The sequence below is a fragment of the Grammomys surdaster genome, unplaced genomic scaffold (genome assembly GCF_004785775.1).
Source record: "Grammomys surdaster isolate TR1022 unplaced genomic scaffold, NIH_TR_1.0 125833, whole genome shotgun sequence".
Classification (NCBI taxonomy): Eukaryota; Metazoa; Chordata; class Mammalia; order Rodentia; family Muridae; genus Grammomys; species Grammomys surdaster.
In genome coordinates this window covers 74724-96959 of record NW_021620661.1, presented here as the reverse complement: position 1 = coordinate 96959, position 22236 = coordinate 74724, and the positions used below count along the sequence as shown (strand labels likewise).

The 22236-nt window shown below is 42.5% G+C and overlaps 2 protein-coding genes across 4 annotated transcripts in view; one reads left to right on the top strand and one right to left on the bottom strand.

The window, feature by feature from the left end:
- Window positions 1–1161: 1161 nt before the first annotated feature.
- LOC114640495 (keratin-associated protein 5-2-like) lies at window positions 1162–1608 on the top strand. The gene has a single exon (XM_028789414.1). It carries the CDS (start codon window positions 1162–1164, stop codon window positions 1606–1608), a length of 447 nt encoding a protein of 148 aa, XP_028645247.1.
- Window positions 1609–13832: 12224 nt separating this feature from the next.
- Window positions 13833–22236, bottom strand: part of Slc19a3 (solute carrier family 19 member 3) — a 29877-nt gene continuing 21473 nt past the window's right edge. For all 3 annotated transcript variants that reach the window (XM_028789449.1, XM_028789448.1, XM_028789447.1), the window contains exon 6: window positions 13833–15334. In XM_028789449.1, the coding sequence (XP_028645282.1) occupies window positions 15164–15334 (171 nt within the window). In that variant the 3' untranslated portion in view covers window positions 13833–15163. The remainder of the gene's footprint in view (window positions 15335–22236) is intronic.

Below are 22236 nucleotides of genomic sequence, written 5' to 3'. Positions count from 1 at the left end.
TTTTGGCCCCACATCAATGATCCTGTTTAATTTTAATTATCTCCTTAAAGACACAGTCTCCAGGCCTACACTGGAGTTTTGAATTTTGGAAAGACATCGTTCAATCCATAAAGGATAGCAACTCTAATATAATCAATAGTCAAAGACAAATCTAGTTGGGGTACCACGTGACGTGGTTCACTTGCACATGGTTCTCATAATTATGGTAATTTTGTTCTGTCTATATACAACCGTGCTATCTTTGTCTTTGTAAGTAAGTTCACCAGGTATAGATGATACAATGAATGACATTTATGTGTGCTGACTGTTGGGAGGATGTGTGCTTTTCATGTGGCCATCATTTCCTATAGGTAATATATGTTCTTTCTCCTGGTCCGTTTGCCAGTCTGTGGTACACATTTATGAAATAACGCTCTCCTAGACAGTTTGTGGATATCATGAAGTAAGCTATGTGCCCCACAGAAGTAGAACCTATTCTGAGCTCAATTCAAGACACAGTGCTACCTTGTTACTTGGACAGAACCTGCAGTTGGCTCTCATTGCAACTGAATCTCTGACTGGGCCCTGTTCCTTATTGGCTGCCCTAAGCTCAGAATTCCTGCATTGTTTTGGCCGTATGCATGCTCGATGGCCAGTATTGTCAATACTGGCAGCCCTTCACAGCACATGGAGATACACTGTGTCTCCTCCACTTCATATGAGATCCAGGAAGTGCTCAGGGGCACAAGCTTTTGCATTGAGAGAATTTCCTCAGAAGGAGAACATATGGATGCTGAGTTATTCTTTCCAATTTGTGCCTCCACCCTTCCTTGGTCTCTTCTAGCATACTGAGTTTGAAGGCGGCCACAGTTGCTTTGTTTACATATACCCAAGTCTGTAAGGTTGGGCTCTTAGCATGTAAAGGGAAGCTTCAAAACTGCGTTCCTTTAGTAAGCCAAATGTTTCTAGTAAGGATATGTCTGAGAAATGACTCTACACTGTTTTTGAACCCCAGAATAAATAGGAATGAGGAAGCATCTACTGTCATGTGCCCTGAGTCACATGGCTACTTTCCTCCCAGGCTGGTACTTAAGGGGCTCCCCCTGCAGGAGAAGCATCACATCTCCCTCTTCTCTCCTGACTCTCTCTCCTCACCTTACCTGAGTCCTCTCTACTGACAACATGGGTTGCTGTGGCTGTGGAGGCTGTGGAGGCTGTGGAGGCTGTGGCAGCTGTGGAGGCTGTGGCGGCTGTGGCAGCTGTGGAGGCTGCGGAAGCTGCGGAGGCTGCGGTGGCTGTGGTAGCTGTGGTGGCTGTGGTGGCTGCGGTGGCTGTGGAGGCTGCGGAGGCTGCGGTGGCTGTGGCGGCTGCAACAGCTGCACCACCTGCAGGTGCTACCGGGTCTGCGGCGGCTGCTGTGGCGGCTGCTGTGGTGGCTGTGGCTGTGGTAGCTGCTGCGGCTGCTGTGGCTGCTGCAGGCCTGTGGTAGTCTGCTGCTGCCGCCGTACCTGCTGCCGCTCCTGTGGCTGTGGCTCCTGTGGCTGTGGCTGTGGCTGTGGGAAGGGCTGTTGTCAGCAGAAGTGCTGCTGCCAGCAGAAGTGTGGCTGCAAGAAGCAGTGCTGCTGTTAGTGCGGCTGCTGGCCTCCAGGCTTCTGCTGTAGGTAACTGATAGAGGTGAGTCTGTCCGTCTGTCTGTCTGTCTGTCTGTCTGTCTGTCTGTCTGTTCCTGATGGGATTGTGAGTCACCAGCACGAACCCAGCTTACTGCCATTGCAGTCTGGCATTTCTAGAGTTGATATCCTGCTAACCCTTGATAGGCACCAAGCAAATGAATGAATCCCAGGTCTTCTGTTTGTCATTTACCATTCCATCACCACTGTGGCAGATGCAACCTGACCAGTTTATGCTGTGACATCCTGCAGTGCCTGTAACTCTCACCTATGACATGTTTTCCCATTGCATTGACACATCTGTAATCACAAAGCTTCTCTTGCTTAATAAACTTCAGCAAACCGCTCTCAAACTGTTGACTCCTGTGTGTCTCATTTGCTTTCAGTCTCTAAACTGTCTTTCCATGGGGAGAAATAAGCTCCAGCTCAACAGACAGGATGTTCTGGATGGGAAAGCAGCAGAGGACTGGAGACAAGATGGACTGTGATGTACACAGACAGGCAGTGAAGGCTGATCCTGGGGCAGATCTTCTGGAGGTTGGCGAGGGACAGGTCCTTGCAGTGAGTCATGGTCCCCAGCTCAGAATTCTCCTTTCTTCCTCCATACTGGCCATGACCTGGGCGGCTTTGCTCTTTCAGGAGATCTCTGCCAGGGTATGCTGCCTCACCATGGGCCTGAAGCTGTCATGGCTGTTCTCTGGGGTCAGCTTCCCTGCATTTAGATTGGTTTAGATTGGCCTGGGAGATGGTTGTGGGAAACTCTGGATATGTCTGTGGAACTGTTTGCAGAGAGGTACAGAGGTCCAGGGAGAACAATCACCCTACACGTGAGTATCACCTACCCAAGGGCTTGAGATCCAGATGGAACAAAAGGAAGAAGAAAGAAAGCAGAATGTCACCAGTGTCTTTTCTCTACTTTCACCAAGTACCTGGGGTGGCTGGCTTAGATCAGGGGTGTTCATTTTCTAAGTGTGCCATGCTTAGAAGTCTAAGGTCAAGGTGTAAGTAGATTTGGAAAATTCTGTCCTCACAGAGTCTGCCTGGTATTAATGTGTGTCTCCTTTGTTAGTTTATTGAACAATTCAATCATGATGAATTCGAACCTATTTGTCTTCATTAGGTTTATGATTGCTGTGGTGAAATACCACGGCTAACACTTCCGTGTCACTGGACGTCTCTGAAGGAAGACAGGAAAGGAACTCAAACTGGGCAGGAATCCAAAGGCAAGAGCTGATAAACAGACCATGCACAAGTGCTGCTCACTGCCTTGTTCCTCCTGGCTCGCTCAGCCTGCTTTCTTACAGAGCCCAGGATCGCCATGCCAAGGATGACTCCACCCACAATGGGCTAAGCCCTTCTACATCACTAACAAGAAAATGCTCTACAAGCTTGCCTGTAGCCCAATCATATTTCCCCACTCTACAACCCCCAACGTGGGTTCCTGCCTCTCCCGTGACTTCAGCTTGTATAAGGTGACATAAAATTATCCAGCACACTACCTGAGTGATCTTATGTTGACTTAGCTGCCCCTTTTAAGTTGCTGTAAAGATGCTATCTCCAGATGACATTTACTTTCTGAGGTCTTGGGAGTTATAGCATCAGTACATAGATAAGAAAGCACAGTTCAGCCCTATAGCAGACAAGTAGGAAAACAGAGACTCTGCATGTTTCATTTTTTAAATCAGGTGATTTTGCTGGTGATTGTGTTCAGTTCAGTTTCTAGTAGCCATGACCTATTTTTACTTAGATTTTTTTTTTGTAGCAAACTGGTGTTCTGTGTGCGGACCCAGCACCATGTCTGAAAAAGACATGCTCATTTAACGTCTGTGGTATACTACCTTGGAAATTTTGAGCATTGTGTTTAGGTCAGTCAACTAGCCCTCTGAAAAATTATCATTGGCTGCACAGTTCTCCTTGTTTACCTCTGAGAACTAGCTCTGCGAGACACCAGTACAATCCTCTGGCACCTTATGTTTGTAAACGGCACCATCACACTCCCTCACCCTGATCCTCAGTCTGTCTGGCTGGGCTTTCTCTCCTGCTGCTTTCTATGATGTAACCTTCTTCTTGGTGTGCAGACATTTCATCTCTTCAGATTCTCTAAGTCAAATTAGCTTTTGCTATTCCCCTGAGCTTTTCCTATTTCCTCTTGTGACCACATCTGACATTTATTTTAAAAATAAAACAATAGAGGTGGATGGAACGGAGCAGGGTGAGGTGTTAGTTAACCAAAACTAACGGGATATGTAGAAGCTTTAGGAAAATCTACTCGTTTGTAACTGAAGGAAAGTATAATATGTAAATGGGAGGTGTATTAGAGGTTTCCCCATGGTTGGACAATACTACTTCCTGAAGACATTGCTTATTCAAGGTAATTCTCAGTTCCAGGCATGGTTTACCTCCCTATAAGAGAGGCCCCGAGGAACCCAAAATAACACAGGGTTTGGTCCTTGGCTGCCCATCCTAAGTAGATGGTAAGGCCTTACTGCTGAAGGTCCCACCCACCTTGGCTGCAGAACATTGAGAAATCACTTTGTAACTGACCAGGAGAATTTCTTCTTGTTGGGTAGTTTATGTAGTTCTGGAAGATACTAAGCAAGTTGATGGTCGGGTGGGTGGGGTGGGGAGGTGGTGGGGAAGACGTCAGTGGTCTTGCTTTGAGATAAATGTGAGAATACTGCAGTGTAAGCACAGGGGTGTTGGGAAGCTCTCTGGGAACATGTCTTCTTCCATAGTCACCTGCGACGTCGCCATAGCTTATGGTCAAATGTTTCTCGGACTGATCCTTAATCCCACCCTTGTGTATGCCTCTTCCAAAGGCCCTTGGGCAAGCTGACATGCCTCTTCAGCTCCAGCTTCTGAAACCAACACAATATTTCACACAAATCATGGCTTAAATATAAACAAAAGCAGCTCTAAACAGGTTGGACCATGTATGACCCGTTATTTTTTTCTCAGAATTGATGATTTTTCTTGCTATCTCTCTGTCTTCACTTTTGCTGCTTTGCATGAATACATGTGTAATGTGTGTGTGTGTGTGTGTGTGTGTGTGTGTGTATGCATGTATGTAGGATATGCGTATGCATGTGCACATGTGTCCATGCATCTGAAAATCAGAAGTTAATGTTGGGTGTCTTCCTTAATCACTCTCCACTTTGTTTCTTACGTATTGAGTCAAGTTCCCTCACTCTGACCCAAAAGTAGCCAGCTCACCTGAGGAGCCTGTTTCCCACTCTTAAACACTGGAATTATAAGTGGTGTGTGTATGTGTGTGTGTGTGTGTGTGTGTGTGTGTGTTTGTGTGTTTGAGTTAGGGCTCTATGCAGTCCAGATATCCTCAAACTTTTTATGAAGCAGAGTATGACTGTAAATTCCCTATCCCCCTGCCTCCACTTCTTGGGTGCTGGGGTTACATGCATGTGTGCTGTCACATCCAGCTCTCAACACATGTTTATATCAGAAGTCATCTAACCTTGTAGGATAAATTTTTCTTCCTTTTTTGAACACTGGACAAGTACAGAAGTGTTGATTTGATTAATGATAAAAATGACATATAGAAGTGAAAGCAATTATCTGAGCTACTGGGAAGCCAAGGCAGGAGAATTGCTACCTACACTACAGAGTGAGTGACTCTGGGAAACTCTGTGATACCTTGTGTCAAAATAAAAAGTGGGTCTGTGCCAGAAGCCAGGTCCTCGCCCTTACCCTTCACCCCCTACCTTTCCCCACCTGCACAATGTCCCCTGCAGCTTGGCAACCACAAGATCCTGCTTGGCAAGCAGTGTATAGCAGGGAGACCATAACTCAAAGCAGTGTACCATATCTTCTGAAGAATAGCAGGTAGATCATAATTCAAGGCAGTGTATCGTATAGACCATGACATGTTTCAAGGCACAGGCCAAGAAGATTCTGTACTTTTTCCACCACCTGGCCCCTCTTACCCCCTCCCCTTGTAAAGCATACTATAAAAAAGCATTTCAAGTTCAAATACATGACTCTTGACAAGCAAATGTTTGCTTGAGTCCTTTCTCTCTCTTGCTAGTTCTTCTTTCAGGTTGTGGTCCTCCTCGACCCCACGAATAACTAGGACCTGCCGGTCGGTCAGGTCTGGGATATTATTGAATGGAAGAGAGCTTGCCTCGCACACGTGAAGAGCCCTAGGTTCAATGCTTACACACACACACACACACACACACACACACACCAGGTGGCAGAGGGCAAGCTTTGTGTAAGTGGATTTTCAAACACTCAGACATGCAAAGCCAGTTCTGACTCACGTTAGGAACTGTGGTTAGCAGCAGCTCATGTAAGGGAGGAAAGTCCCATCCATTTCACGTATCTCGTTTCCACTTAGTATTAAAACATGCTGATAGCATTTTTCCTTTAGTTATTAATTTCCTTTTCCTAAGAACTAACCGAATTTTGAAGAAGCAGCTAAATTTATAAGCAATATATATATATATATTTAAAAGAGGAAATAAAACCTTTTGTTTTTTTTTTTTAAGGGGGAAATCCCTAAATAAGTTTTCTGAGCTAATGCTTGGGTTAGCTTGAGATACATGGGCATTGTCCTGCCTACTTGAATCTTTCATGAGACATTTATATAGAATTATTATAAAAAAGAAACCAAGACAATAAAGCAAAGATTTAAAAGACTTATGATCTCCAGTGTGTATTTCTTTGCCAATGTCACTGAGATGGAATCATGGATGGATTACATTTAAAGACATTTCTAATACAGCAGAAATCTAATTTAACTCCAAAGTCATGCTTGTTGATTTCAGAAGCTTTTTGATACCGTTCAGAGCAAGGCGCTGATCCAGTCAGCTGAGCTATGACAGGCAGGCTGGAGGTGAAGCTGACGATGGATGAGATGCTCAGAGTGTAGCAGCCACAGACCCTTACAGCTTCCTGCTGAACACTTGACCACCAAATGGTCAGATGAATGTTGTCCTGAGGGCTAAAGTGTTAGCTCAGTGGTCACAGCCCTTGCTGGGCAAGGACAAAGGCTTAGTCTGGATCCCTGATACCCATGTAAAAATATGGGAGTGGTGATCTACACCTGAAACCCCACAGCTGGGAAACTGGTGGCTCCCTGGGCACTGCTGACCAGCCAGTCTAGACAAATAAGTAAGTTCAGGTTCAGTGAGAGATCCTGTCTCAGTATGTAAGGTTGAGGGTGACTGAGGAAGATGTTCAATGTCAACCTTTGGCCCCACTTGCACAACCTGCACATGTGTTTCTATACACACGAACCCATCCACATGCATGGTGTGTTCACACACATACACACAAGAAAGTTGTTTCCTCTATATGTTACATCTATTGGGGCCAGATACATCATGTAGATCCGAAGATTCACATGGAAGTAGGAGAAGAAACTGGGCATAATGAATAGTCCTCTCTGTTGAGCTGTAACCCGTTCTTGTGTTTTATGTATTTGTTGGCTAGATGTGCCCTCCAACTTATCATTTTCCCCCTTCTGCACTCTTTCGTTTGTTCCCCACTACTACTGAGCAGGGAAGCTGACTGGAACAACAGATGCCATGGTTTGCCAGCAGCACGGCTGTTAACATGTAATAAAGACACCCGTGATTTCAGGTGTGTCCCTAGGAATCTTCAGGGAGCAGCACTTGGGGAAATGTCATTTGAAGTTTGATAGCTACAGATATTCATGATTAAGTAGCAAAGCAAAAGGAGGCTGGGAAAAGGGAGGGAAAGAGAGTAAGTTACAACCGAGAAAAAAGTAGAAGGCACACAGGCTACAGGTATGAGGGACAAGAAAAAATACTATAGAACAGAACTGGGGAAAGGACTGCCATAAACCGTGTTCTGGAAAGATACAAGCCAACACAAAACAAGCAACTGAAGTATAGGTGTATGTAGTGACAATTTTAGAATTTCAGTTTATTTTGAAAAGCACAGAAATATTTTAAGAGTTCTCATCTTAATCCCAGGTGTGGGGATATGGGGCTACACTGGACTGACCACAGCAGCTGATTATGATTTGCCTTGTGCTCTAGCCAAGGTATGGCAGATGCAGATAGTTTCTGTGATTGTGTGATGTTTGGAATTCTGGGAACTTTTCAGAGGGTATAGGATGTGGTAAATTTCCAACCCAAATAAGCCCAGACAAAAAAAAAAACACAACTCAATAATTATGAATACAAACTGCATGCCTAGATTGGGCAGATTTACCACTACACTACTTCCCCATCCATGAGATCCCTTATAACTTGTGGTTTTTCCAGGCCACATTCTTCTCCTCCATTGTCCTTCCACCTTCCTCTCCATCGTCCTCCTCCTGTCTCCTCCCAAATCTCTTCGATCCAGCCCCCCTTCTACTGCCCAATTACCAGGCTCTACCTTTATCTTACAAATTAAGGTGGGCAGAAGGTTTGCAAGAAGTCACCAGTGTACTGATTCACTCCTCATCTGCAGCCCCTCCCAGGAAAGTGGAATTAGCAACAAAATACAAGACCAGGGCTATCCACAACAGGTATATAAATGCTAGTACCTTGAAATGCAGTGTGGGTGGTTGTTGGTCATTTAGAGGGGGTGGTTGCAGTTTGTTAGCAGTCATGGTCAAAGAATAAACAAAAGAAATTAGATTCAGGAATCATTCTCTCTCTCTCTCTCTCTCTCTCTCTCTCTCTCTCTCTCTCTCTCTCTCCATTATTCTTCTTTCTTCCTATCTAGTGTTAGATGAAATTGGGGTGGATAAAGGGTAAGAAAAAAGAAGTAGCTAAAATCAGCTACAGGTGTACGGATATAAATGAAAATAGAAAGAAGAGGAAGACATTTACAGTCAGTGCTTCCTCCTGTGGGGAAAAATTAGAGGGCCGCAGTGTGGAGTCCTGGTGGGTTTCCATGCTGCGGTGGGCCCCACATGCAGGAGAAACCTCTATGGTTCCAGCGGCCTGAGGCTTTGGCGGCAGCAGACCCCAATGACATGAAGAAAGTCCTTGGTTCCAAAAGGGTTTATTGTCATGGCGGATGGTAGATGGATCTGGTTGTACCCCCGTAAAACTCAGGGCAGTCCTGAGTTAAATAGGGAGGGAGAAAGGGGGAGGATCTGGGGAGGCATGCTTAATTTGCTCCACCCTCTGGCCTTCATTAGTATGTAAATCCCTAGGCCCTGAGGCCTCTAGTCACACCCTTTACCTGTGCATTTTGGGAGGGGCTGTAATGGCCTACGTGACTGGACAATATACTTTTATGGAGACTAGACTGCTTTTCAGGACCCTGGGTTCTGGGGGTGTGCCTAACTCCTGCCAGTTCTCACGAAGAGTCTCGGGGTTCTAGGCACCTGCCCAGCCATGAACCAGAATATTCTTACGCAGTCCCACATCCTCCCACACAGTTTGAGAAGCCCACTCTTTATCTCCTAAGGGACCCCATCTAAAGGAGGGGAGTGCATTTCAACAGTTAGACTGACCCTAGTTGGGGTCAGACATGCTAGCCCCATTGGTCTGTCTTCAGCTCTCAACTCCTGTAGCATCCATGTCTGCAAGGGGCTGACCTCAGCTCAGCTTGAGCAGTGCAGCAAGCCTGGGGGTTGGTTGGTGTTTGTTCCTATCCCTTGGCTTCAAATGAGATTTTCCTATCAATCTCCCAATGGAGGAATTGCTGCCATTGTCAAATCTGAAGCTGGATTGAGGTTTTTGGGAACTGTGGGCTTGTTGTGAGGGTGCAGCCTCTCTTCCCTGGGGCTGCCTGTGGATGTATTTTTGGTTTCTCCAGCCCACTTCTTTGCAACAAGTCCTATCAACACCTTTGTGGGTTTCTAAGGATCTTCCTCTCTTACTTTCTTTTAAGTAGTCTTTTTTTTTCCCTGATCTTTTTTTTTTCTCTTTTATTGATGCATAAAAGTGGCAGTTTTCAGCTTATCATTTTGCCTGGAATTCCCTTTTCCATTTTAAAAGGTTTTTTTTTTTCTTTTGTTTTTTTGTTTTTTATTTTTTAGATAATTGTTAAACACTTATTTTGTGTGTTTGCATGTGCAGGAGTGTGCACTTGTAAGGTTATTTATTGTGGTGGGCAGAGGACAACTTCAGGGATGGTTTTCTCTTCCTACCCGTATAGACTCCAGGAACAGACCTTGGGTTGTCAGGCTTGGTGGTACCCTTAGTGCTGACCCAGTTTTTAATTTTTTATTATTAAAACATTTTTTAAATTTAAACTATTTTTGTAATATACTTCTCCTCCTCCTAGTCCTCTCTCCTTCCCTACCACTCAACTTTTCCAAAAGTTCTTTCTTAAAAAACAAACAAAAACCCAACACAACCAAGTCCCTTCAAACCAAAAAAACACAATAAAATCACACCCTCTGTTTCGAGCTCTGGCTGTTATCTGTCACGAGCAGGTTGTGATAAGGTTTTAATATCCCCAAGGGAGAGAAGCAACAGGTCCTTCTCCACTCAGGGATCGTATGCTAGGTTGACCATGAGATTATCAGCTCCATGAGAGAGGGGAGAGAGTACACCAGAGACAGAAGTTTTGGCATTCAATTGCTCTTTAATGATACACAGCAGACAATATATTATCACTAATGCTAAGGCTATCACCACAATGAGGTATTGCCACATTTCCTATGCATTGCCTCTATCAATGTTGGCACAATGAACACAAATAATAAATTGCTAATTACCAAAGAAATAAGCATAGCAATAAATACATCATTCACTCATGGGTTATACGACCTGAGTCCTTATGATAGTCTAGGTTACAGGTCCGGAGTCCATGAAGGCGGGGTCAGGCTGGGGTTTCCAGCTAGTTGAATAGCAATTTGACATCATATGGTGCTTGACCACAAAGGTGGAGGCATTGCTCTCTCGGTTAACTCTTTGATGATCACGAGCTGAGGAGGCTTTGTTTGGAGGATCACGCTAGCCAGTCATGGCTACAAGTGTGTGATGAAATGCGCTGGTCGGGCTCCTCTTTTTATGTTTGATTTAACGTCTCTACTGATGTGCGTGGCTGATAACCACTCGTGTCTGGTTATTGCTGGGCCCTGACTTCATTACAGCTGGTTATCACAGCACAACTTCACTTCCAGACTTGTCTCTACAAGTACTTCACTTCCCGACTTGTCTCTACAAATTTCCTATTACTAAATGGAGTAGGTCCTGTTAAAGGCCTGCTCCTTACACTCTCAAAGAAAAAAGAGGCAAAACACAATACCAGCTATAACCAAATAAAAGTAGACACACAAAAACTTGTCGGATCCGTTCTATGTTGGGCTAATTAATCCTGAACATGAGACCTGTCCTGGAGTGGTTGATACACCCTATTTGAGAAAACTGATTTTCCCCTTCCAGTAAGTTTACTAGCCCGCAGGGGATGAGACCCTAGGGAAGGGGGCAAAAGAATGAAGGGACAAGAAACACAAAGGATGAGAAAAAGTCTGGGGTTCTGATCAAGCTCTGGAACTTTAATTTCAGGGACAGGTTATAAAGACACAGCAAAACGGGATATTTAGGCAAGGATCATTGCTTAAGGCTATCCCACTATTGAATCCTCATTGTCTAAGACAATCCCACTGTCATATCCTCATTGCCCAAGACCATCCCACTGTTGTAACCGGCTACCAGGAAATACCAGACGTTCTTTAAGTTCCTGGGACCTGAGACTCATGAATGTCCTTTCTTAACCTTGTACTGATTAGACTTTCCAGAACAGCAGGTAATTTCCTGGGTTTGGCTCCCGGCAGACAGTACAGTTGTTAACCTTTATCCTAGTATCTAGGTATTCATTCACTCATTCATTTAAAAAAATAAAATAAAATTTAAAATGAAACTAACACTATCACATCAAAGATGGACAAGACAAAGTAACAGAAGGAAAAGAGCCCAAGAGAAGGCATAAAAATCAGAGACCTACTATTTTCACACCCAGGGATCTAATAATAACATAAAATTAGAAACTGTAATATAAGCACAGAGGACCTGAGGCAGCCATGTACAGACCCTGTGCTTGCTGCTTCAGTCTCTATGAGTTCATATGAGCATCGCTCAGGTTGATTTAGAAGGCCTTGTTTTCTCGGTGTGCTCCATCTCTTCGGCTCTTACACTCTTTCTGCCTCCTCTTTCAAGGGATTCCCTAAACTCTGAGGGGAGGGATTTGATGGAGCTATCTCACTTAGGGCAGAGACCTAGTTCATTTTTATCTTTCAAATAATTACTTTTACTAGTTCTCTGGTAGAACGTGTTGTATTTTTCCTTAAGGGTAGCATTTTGTTTATAATTTAGGAAGGTCTTGTATCATTGTATTTCTTCTCCCAAATCAAGAACAAGCCTAAATCTAAGGGGCAACTTAGATTTAGGTGTTATTTCCTTAACCTTGAAGTGTTTCCAGGCCCATTCTTGTGCTTCATACATTTAATAGAGGAAATGAAATCATACATATTTATTGTCTTGTTTCATTATAAATGGGCTTTTTACCAATCAAGTTGTAAACACAGCTGTTGGTGTCTTGGTTTTCAGTTGAGACTCTTGAGTATACTCTTGTAGCTTTCTGAGTAATTTTGCTTCTTTTCCATTTTGACTTCTGATTTTTTCTTGTCTTGTTTTACTGGCTAGCATCTCCAGTAGATGCTCATTGACTAGAGCATGTTTTTGCATGTGGGTAGGTTTGTTACTAGTTTTGTGGTGATTTGACTAGGAATGGCCTTCATAGACTCATGTGTCTGAGTGCTTGGTTGATAGAGAGTGGCCCTATTAGAAGGTGTGGCCTTGTTGGAGGGAGTGTGTCACTGTAGGGGTGAACTTTGAGGTCTGCTATGCTCAAGCTATGCCCAGTGTGGCACAGTCTCCTCCTACTGCCTACAGATCAAGATGTAGAACCCTCAACTTCTCCAGCACTATGTCTGCCTGTGTGATGTCATGCATCTCACTATAATAATGGACTAAACCTTTGAAATTTTAAGCCTGCCCCAACATGTTTTCCTTTATAAGAGTTTCTGTGGTTGTGGTGTTTCTTCATAGTAGTGAAACTTTGACTGAGACAATTTTCCATGACCTCCAGTGGATGCTGAAAAAATGGACAATAATGGAACCTGTATAGGCTATGTTTTACTTATCCATGCAACTATGATGGTCAGTGTCTGTTTTATATCAATTCATTCCCAGCATCCGATCTAGTTTTAAGAAAAATGAAAGTTTCCTGAACATTAGCATTGAGATAGGACCACAGTTGACCTGAAGACTGGGAAGACCATGATGGAATCTAAGTGAGTACCATGACATATCCCATACAGGACAGGGTGCACTGTGAGCTTCTATCTGTGTTGTTAGAACAGTATATAGCTTAAATTATGTATTATTTCTAGAATTTTCTACTGGATAGTTTTGGACTGTGGCTGACTATACATACTAAAATTACAAAAACCAAAATGGCAATTAAGAAGATATTGTTTTTGGCCAAAATGGGATAAATTTTATTTTCAACCTCATTGAATGAATTTTGGAATTTGGAATAAAATGTATTTAAATTAATATTTTTTTTCTTCTGTGGTAGACTGCTTAATAAATACTTCACTGTGTTTTTATGGTAGAAATTCTTGGAGAATACTCAGAGAAATTCATAACTTTGGAATTATTCCTGTCTAAAGGAAATATAGGGATAAAGAGTGGAGCAGAGACTGAAGGAAAGGCCATCTAGAGACTGCTCCACCTAGGAATCCATCCAATCTGCAGACACCAAACACAGACACTATTGCTGATGCCAAGAAGCACTTGCTGACAGGAGCCTAGTATAGCTATTCTCTGAGAGGTTCTGCCAGCTCTGGGACCTCAATAGAAGAGTTAGGGGAATGACTGAAGGAGCTGAAGGAGTTTGTAACCCCATAGGAAGAACAACAATATCAACTCACTAGACCCTCCAGAGCTCTCAGGGACCAAACCACCAACCAAAGAGTACACATGGAGGGACCCATGGGTTCAGCTGCATATGTAGCAGAGGATGGCCTTATCTGGCATCAGTGGGAGCAGAGGCCCTTGGTCCACTATAGGCTTGATCCCCCAGCATAGGGGGATGCTAGGGCAGTGAGGTGGGAGAGGGTGGGTGGGTGAGCGAGGGAGTACCCTCATAGAGACAGTGGGGAGGGGTATGGGATAGGCAGTTTGCAGAGGGGTAACTGGCAAGGGGGACAACATTTGAAATGTAAATAAAGAAAATAACTGGTAAAAAAGAATTTTAATATTTTATTGAACATGATCTTTGGCATTTAAAAATTAAGCATGGGGCCAAGGATATATCTTAGTGACAGAATGCTTACCTAGTTTGATCCCTGTGTTTGAACGTTAGTACCAAACATAATAATAAATTAAACAATCAGTATTTAATTTCTACAACTGTTTTTTTTATATATAAAAACTGCCAGAAAGCTCTGGAATTTCCTTCAGAAGTGCTCTACATCAATCAAACACTTATCTAGAATCATGATGGGAAGAAGGGGATTCATCTTTCCTTGGCCACTGGGAACAGATGCAAGGGCATTCCATGGACACACAGGAGCATCTGGAGTGACTTCTGGAGTGATTCCTCCGGGAAGCTTCCAACACAAAGTCCAGGAGGGAGCACAAGAAGAAAAAGATGAGAACAGTGAGACTATCCAGTAACAACTTTTGAGTAGAATGATGGTATTTTCAGAGTTGAAGAGGAACTCTCAGCAATGGGACCAAACCTAGTCATTCCTTCAGAGAGCTGAAGGTTGCAGCAGAAATACACTTAGTGGAAGAGGAAGAAAATTGTCCCAGGTGCTGCCTTTTTAGATCCACAAAGTACATAAGCCAATTGTAGGTCAGTCCTGCTGGTATCTGTGCTCACTTGGGGTTTTGTCATACTTAGGGAGTTTCTTCATGGCTTGTTTCCACACCCTTTGCTTGTTCTTTGAACTCATCAGAACTAGAATTTCCAAGTTATTGCTATTCATGGGGACCACCAATAAGAGTTGTCAGATGTTAATATTGGCAGTTAATATTGTCAACTTGACAAGATCTGGAATTAGAAGACATAAGCCTCTTTGAACATCTGTGAGGGATTATCTGTATTAGGTTCACTGAGGTAGAAATAATTACAGTAAATGTGGGTGGCACCATCCCCTTGGCTGGGGTAGTATGTTGAATAAAAAGGAAAGAGTGATCTGAACACCAGGTTTCATTGTTCTTTATTTCCTGATTGCAGATGCAGTATGTCCAGTAGCTCCTTTGTCCTGCAGTTATGTCTTCCCTCTTGTAATGGAATGTATCCCTCCAAACTGTGAACTGAGACATTAAGTTCCTCCCTTGAGTTGCTTCTTGTTAGAGATTTTGTCATAGCATCAAGAAAGTCACTAATACAGCTGTCATGACCACCATATATGGAGTGCTTGCAGTTAGTTGGGCAGTTAGCCTGAGGCTGAAGTTTGTAGTTTTGGAATCTGTACTGATAGAGTGTGCCTGTGTGTGGCAAAGCACTTCTGGCTGCCCATCTTGAAATCCTGCCCTTCTGTGACTGGAGTCCACGTAATTGGGTTAGAACTTTGTTAACACATCTCTTGGCTCTTGTAGGTGTGGCTCATCAGGACTCTGGGTGGTAGCAAGGTTCTGTATTTCTTTTCGGCACTTAGCTGAATAGAGAATATATATGCTTCTCATTAGGAAGACCCCCGAAATGACAGCAAAGTAACTCCCATAAACTAAAAACTGGAAGAAAACAAACAATTAGCCACTCATAAAATCTGACTGCTTATGTTATTGGTAGTATATAATAATCTTCCTTGTTTTATTGGATTATGGGGTAGTTGAGATCCAGAACTAACTAAAGGTTATTTTGACTAGAAACTACCTTCTTATTTCTCACATAAACCAAGGTTAAAAATGTAAGCTATGGAGTAGTGACTAAGGGTCTGGTTTTGTAGCAGAATGCTTAGGTTCAGATCCTAGGTACTTCAGCAATGGTAGAGAGAAACCCCAGGAGATCTCAGGGTTCTGTCCACATGTCTATGCTTGAAGGCTGGTTCAATGTTATGTACCAGCATCTAATAATGACTTTTAAATGCATAGTTTTCCTCTTATCCACCTTCTTCAAGTAGATATAAATCTAGTTGCTATATATTTAATTGTGTTATAAATACAGGCTGCATACTTAAAATTGTTCATAATTGAAGAACAATTTAAAAAAAAGCCTTCAACATTGCTAGTTTTAAGATTAAGACATCTTTTTTTTTTATTTTATTTTTTTTTATTTTTTTTTATTTTTTTTTAATTTTTTTATTGGATGTTTTATTTACATTTCATATGTTGTCCCCTTACCCCATCCCCCACCCACCCAGGAACCCCCAATCCCCTCACACCTCCTCCTTCTTCTTTGTGGATGTAACCTCTATCTACCCCCCCACTCCCACCTCCCCACCCTCAAAACTCCCACCCCCTGGGGCGTCCAGCCTTCATGAGGTCAAGGATCTCATCTTCCACCTGTGCCCAGCAGGGCCCTCCACTCTTATATATTCAGCTAAGGCCCTGGATCCCTCCATAAGTGCTCCCAGGCTGGTGGTTTAGACCCTGGGAGCTGTGGTTGGTTGGTATTGTTGCTCTCCTCATGGGGCCACAAATCCTTTCAGCTCCTTCAGTCTTCACTCTAACTCCTCCATTGAGAACCCCATGATCACTTCAATGGCTAGTTGTGAGCATCTGCCTCTGAATATGTCAGACTCTTGAAGACCTCTGAGGAGACATCCATATCAGGCTCTTATCAGCATGCACTTCCTGACTTCCACATCAGCATCTACCTTTGGTGACTGCACATGGGATGGATACTCAGGTGGAAAGGTCTTCAGACGGCCCCTCCTTCAGTTTTTGTCCCTCGCTTTGTCTCCATATTTGCTCCCTTGAGTATTTTGTTGCTCCTTCTAAGAAGGACCGAATCACCCCCACTTGGTCTTCCTTCTTTATGGACTTCATGTGGCCTGTGAGTTGCATCTTGGGCATTTTAAGGTTCTGGGCTAATATCCAATAATCAGTGAGTGAATACCATGTGTGTTCTTTTGTGATTGGCTTACCTCACTCAGTATGATAATTTCTAGTTCCATCCATTTACCTAGGAACCTCTCAAATTCATTGTTTTTAATAGCTGAGTAATACTCCATTGTGTAAATATACCACATTTTTTTAATCCATTCCTCAGTTGAAGGACATCTGGGTTCTTTCCAGCTCCTGGCTATTATAAATAAGGCTGCTATGAACATAGTTGAGCATATGTCCTTATTATATGTTCGAGCACCTTCTGGGTATATGCCTAGGAGTGGTATAGCTGGATCCTCGGGTAATGCTATGTCCAATTTTCTGAGGAACCGCCACACTGATTTCCAAAGTGGTTGCACCATCTTGCAGTCCCACCAACAATGGAGGAGTGTTCCTCTTTCTCCACACCCTCGCCAGCATCTACTATCACCTGAGTTTTTAATCTTAGCCATTCTGACTGGTGTGAGATGGAATCTCAGGGTTGTTTTGATTTGCATTTCCCTGATGACTAAGGATGCCGAGCATTTCTTTAGGTGCTTCTCGGCCATTCGAGTTTCTTCTGTTGAAAATTCTTTGTTAAGCTCTATACCCCATTTTTTAATAGGGTAATTTGGTTGCCTGGAGTCTAATTTCTTGAGTTCTTTGTATATATTGGATATTAGCCCTCTATCAGATGAAGGATTGGTAAAGATCTTTTCCCAATTTGTTGGTTGTCGTTTTGTCCTATTGACAGTGTCCTTTGCCTTACAGAAACTTTGCAATTTTATGAAGTCCCATTTGTCAATTCTCGATCTTAGAGCATATGCCATTGGAGTTCTGTTCAGGAACTTTTCCCCTGTGCCCAAGTATCCGAGGCTTTTCCCCACCTTCTCTTCTATTAGTTTCAGTGTATCTGGTTTTATGTGGAGGTCCTTTATCCACTTAGATTTGAGCTTTGTACAAGGGGATAAGAATGGATCAATTTTCATTCTTCTACATGTTGTCCTCCAGTTGAACCAGCACCATTTGTTGAAAATACTGTCCTTTTTCCACTGGACAGTTTTAGCTCCTTTGTCAAAGATCAAGTGACCATAGGAGTGTGGGTTCATTTCTGGGTCTTCAATTCTATTCCATTGATCTTCCTGCCTGTCTCTGTACCAATACCAGGTAGTTTTTTATCACTATTGCTCTGTAGTACAGCTTGAGGTCAGGGATGGTGATTCCTCCCGAAGTTCTTTTATTGTTGAGAATAGTTTTCGCTATCCTAGGTTTTTTGTTATTCCTTATGAATTTGAGAATTTCCTTTTCTAACTCTGTGAAGAATTGAGTTGGGATTTTAATGGGGATTGCATTGAATCTGTAGATTGCTTTTGGCAAGATGGCCATTTTTATTATATTAATCCTGCCAATCCATGAGCATGGGAGATCTTTCCATCTTCTGAGATCTTCTTCAATTTCTTTCTTCAGAGACTTGAAGTTCTTGTCATACAGGTCTTTCACTTGCTTGGTTAGATTCACACCAAGGTATTTTATATTATTTGCAACTATTGTGAAGGGTGTCATTTCCCTAATTTCTTTTTCAGTCTGTTTATCTTTCATGTAGAGGAAGGCTACTGATTTGTTTGAGTTGATTTTATAACCAGCCACTTTGCTGAAGTTGTTTATCAGGTTTAGGAGTTCTCTGGTGGAAGTTTGGGGGTCACTTAAGTATACTATCATATCATTTGCAAATAGCGATATTTTGACTTCTTCCTTTCCTATTTGTATCCCTTTGACTTCTTTTTGTTGTCTAATTGCTCTGGCTAAGACTTCCAGTACTATATTGAATAGGTAGGGGGAGAGTGGGCAGCCTTGTCTAGTCCCTGATCTTAGTGGGATTGCTTCAAGTTTCTCTCCATTTAGCTTGATGTTGGCTACTGGTTTGCTGTAAATTGCTTTTACTATGTTTAGGTAGGGGCCTTGAATTCCTGATCTTTCCAAGACTTTTATCATGAAGGGATGTTGAATTTTGTCAAATGCTTTCTCAGCACCTAGTGAGATAATCATATGGTTTTTTTCTTTAAGTTTGTTTATATAGTGGATTACATTGATGGATTTCCGAATATTGAACCATCCCTGCATTCCTGGGATAAAACCTACTTGATCATGATGGATGATTGTTTTGATGTGGTCTTGGATTCGGTTTGCTAGAATTTTATTGAGTATTTTTGCATCGATGTTCATAAGGGAGATTGGTCTGAAGTTCTCTTTCTTTGTTGGGTCCTTGTGGGGTTTGGGAATGAGTGTAATTGTAGCTTCATAGAACGAATTGGGTAGTGTTCCTTCTGTCTCTATTTTGTGGAATAGTTTGAAGAGAATTGGAATTAGGTCTTCCTTGAAGGTCTGATAGAATTCAACACTAAAACCATCTGGTCCTGGGCTTTTTTTAGTGGGGAGACTTTTAATGACTGCTGCTATTTCCTGAGGGGTTATGGGACTATTTAGATGGTTTATCTGCTCCTGGTTTAATTTTGGTACCTGGTATCTGTCTAGGAAATTGTCCATTTCATCCAGGTTTTCCAGTTTTGTTGAGTATAGGCCTTTGTAGTAGGATCTGATGATTTTTTTAATTTCTTCCGTTTCTGTTGTTATGTCTCCCTTTTCAGTTCTGATTTTATTAATTTGGATACTCTCTCTGTGCCCTCTGGTTAATCTGGCTAACGGTTTATCTATCTTGTTGATTTTCTCAAAGAACCAACTCCTGGTTTTATTGATATTTTGTATTGTTCTTTCAGTTTCTATTTGGTTGATTTCAGCCCTGAGTTTGATTATTTCCTGCCTTCTACTCCTCCTGGGTGTATTTGCTTCTTTTTGTTCTAGGGCTTTTAGTTGTGCAGTCAACTTGTTAGTGTGTGCTCTTTCCAGTTTCTTTTTGTAGGCACTTAGAGCTATGAGTTTTCCTCTAAGCACTGCCTTCATGGAGTCCCACAAGTTTTGGTATGATGTGTCCTCATTTTCATTGAAATCTAAAAAGTCTTTAATTTCTTTCTTTATTTCTTCCTTGACCAAGTCATCATTGAGTAGAGAGTTGTTCAGTTTCCATGTGCACATGGGTTTTCCATTGGTTTTGTCATTATTAAAGACCAGTCTTATTCCATGGTGATCTGATAAGAGGCAAGGGATTATTTCAATCTTTTTGTATCTGTAGAGGCTTGTTTTGTGACCAATTATATGGTCTATTTTGGAGAAGGTACCATGAGGTGCTGAGAAAAAGGTATATTCTTTTGTTTTAGGATGAAATGTTCTATAGATGTCTGTTAAGTCCATTCGGTTCATAACTTCTGTTAATGTCAAAGTGTCTCGGTTTAGTTTCTGTTTCCATGATCTGTCCATTGCTGAGAGTGGGGTGTTGAAATCCCCCACTATTATTGTGTGAGGTGTAATGTGTGTTTTGAGCTTTAGTAAAGTTTCTTTTATGTATGTAGGTGCCCTTGCATTTGGGGCATAGATGTTCAGAATTGAGAGTTCACCTTGGTAGCTTTTTCCTTTGATGAGTATGAAGTGTCCTTCCTTATCTTTTTTGATTAATTTTGGATGGAAGTCGATTTTATTTGATATTAGAATGGCTACTCCAGCTTGTTTCTTGGGACCATTGGCTTGGAAAATTGTTTTCCATCCTTTTATTCTGAGGTAGTGTCTGTCTTTGTCACTGAGGTGTGTTTCTTGTATGCAGCAAAATTCTGGGTCTTGTTTGTTTATCCAGTCTGCTAGTCTGCGTCTTTTTATTGGGGAATTGAGACCATTGATGTTAAGAGATATTAAGAAAAAATGATTGTGGCTTCCTGTTATTTTTGTTATTAGAGGTAAAGTTATGTTTGTATAGTTATCTTCTTTTGGGGTTGTTGGAAGATTACTTCCTTGCTTTTTCTAGGTTGTAGTTTCCCTCCTTGTGTTGGCGTTTTCCATCCATTATCCTTTGAAGTGCTGGGTTTGTGGGAAGATATTGTGCAAATTTGGTTTTGTCATGGAATATCTTGGTTTCACCATCTATATTGATTGAGAGTTTTGCTGGGTATAGTAATCTGGGCTGGCAATTGTGTTCTCTTAGGGTCTGTATGATGTCCGTCCAGGCTCTTCTGGCTTTTATAGTCTCTGGTGAGAAGTCTGGTGTAATTCTTATAGGTCTGCCTTTATATGTTACTTGACCTTTTTCCCTTACTGCTTTTAGTATTTTTTCTTTGTTTTGTGCATCTGATGTTTTGATTATTATGTGACGGGAGGTATTTCTTTTCTGGTCTAGTCTATTTGGTGTTCTGTAGGCTTCTTGTATGTTTATGGGCATCTTGTTCTTTAGGTTAGGGAAATTTTCCTCAATGATTTTGTTGAAGATATTTACTGGCCCTTTAAGTTGGGAATCTTCATTCTCATCTATACCTATTATCCTTAGGTTTGGTCTTCTCATTGTGTCCTGAATTTCCTGGATGTTTTGAGTTAGGAATTTTTTGCTTTTTTCATTTTCTTTGACAACTGTGTCAATATTTTCCACCGTATCTTCTGCATTTGAGATTCTCGCTTCTATCTCTTGTATTCGGTTGGTGATGCTTGCGTCTGTGACTCCTGATCTCTTTCTTAGGTTTTCTATCTCCATGGTTGTCTCCCTTTGAACTTTCTTTATTGTTTCTATTTCCAGTTTCAGATCCTGAATGTTTTTGTTTAATTCCTTCTTTGTGTTTTCTTCCATTTCTTTAAGGGATTTCTGTGATTCCTCTTTAAGGGCTTCTATCTGTTTACTTGTACTCTCCTGTATTTCTTTAAGGGAGTTACTTAATTCCTTCTTATAATCCTCTATCATCATCATGAGAAGTGATTTTAATTCTGAATCCTGCTTTTCAGGTGTGAAGGGGTGTTCAGGGCTTGCTATATTGGGAGAACTGGGCACTGATGATGCCAAGAAACTTTGGTTTCTGTTGCTTATGTTCTTGCGCTTGCCTTTCGCCATCTGGGTAACTCTAGTGGTACCTGCCCTCTCTGTGTAAGATTGGAATCTGTATTTCCAGTTATCTTGCTTATTGCAGAGCTCCTCGGAGTCCAGAGGTCTCTGTGGTCTTATGCCCCTAATCTCCCGGGTGGAAGAACTCCTGGGACTCAGGCCACCTCTTGGATCTGGTAATCCTTCTGTTCTGAGTGCAGTGGCTCCTCGGCTGCTCTGAGTGCAGTGGGTTCTCGATGACTCAGGATTCAGTTTCAGCTGCTCTGAGTGCAGTGGCTCCTAGATGACTCAGGATTCAGTTTCTCCACAGGACAGGAGCAGACCAACTCTGTGTCAGCTGCTCTGAGTGCAGTGGCTCCAGCTGCTCTGAGTGCAGTGGGTCCCTGATGACTCAGAATTCAGTTTCAGCTGCTCTGAGTGTAGTGACTTCTCGATGACTCAGGATTCAGTTTCTCCACAGGACAGGAGCAGACCTACTCTGTGTCTGCTCCAGTCCCAGGGACCAGGCAGGGGCCGAAGGGAAGTGGAATTCCGGAGGGGCAGGGTTTGGGTAGCTGCTGTGCCCTAGATGTCCCTGGCTCCCAGATGTATTTCTGGGGCTTAGGGAGTGAGATGGAGTTCTTACCAGCTGCTCTGA

Bases quoted from the DNA above. Each gene is read 5' to 3' on its own strand.
- LOC114640495 (XM_028789414.1), top strand. From the start codon at position 1,162: ATGGGTTGCTGTGGCTGTGGAGGCTGTGGAGGCTGTGGAGGCTGTGGC.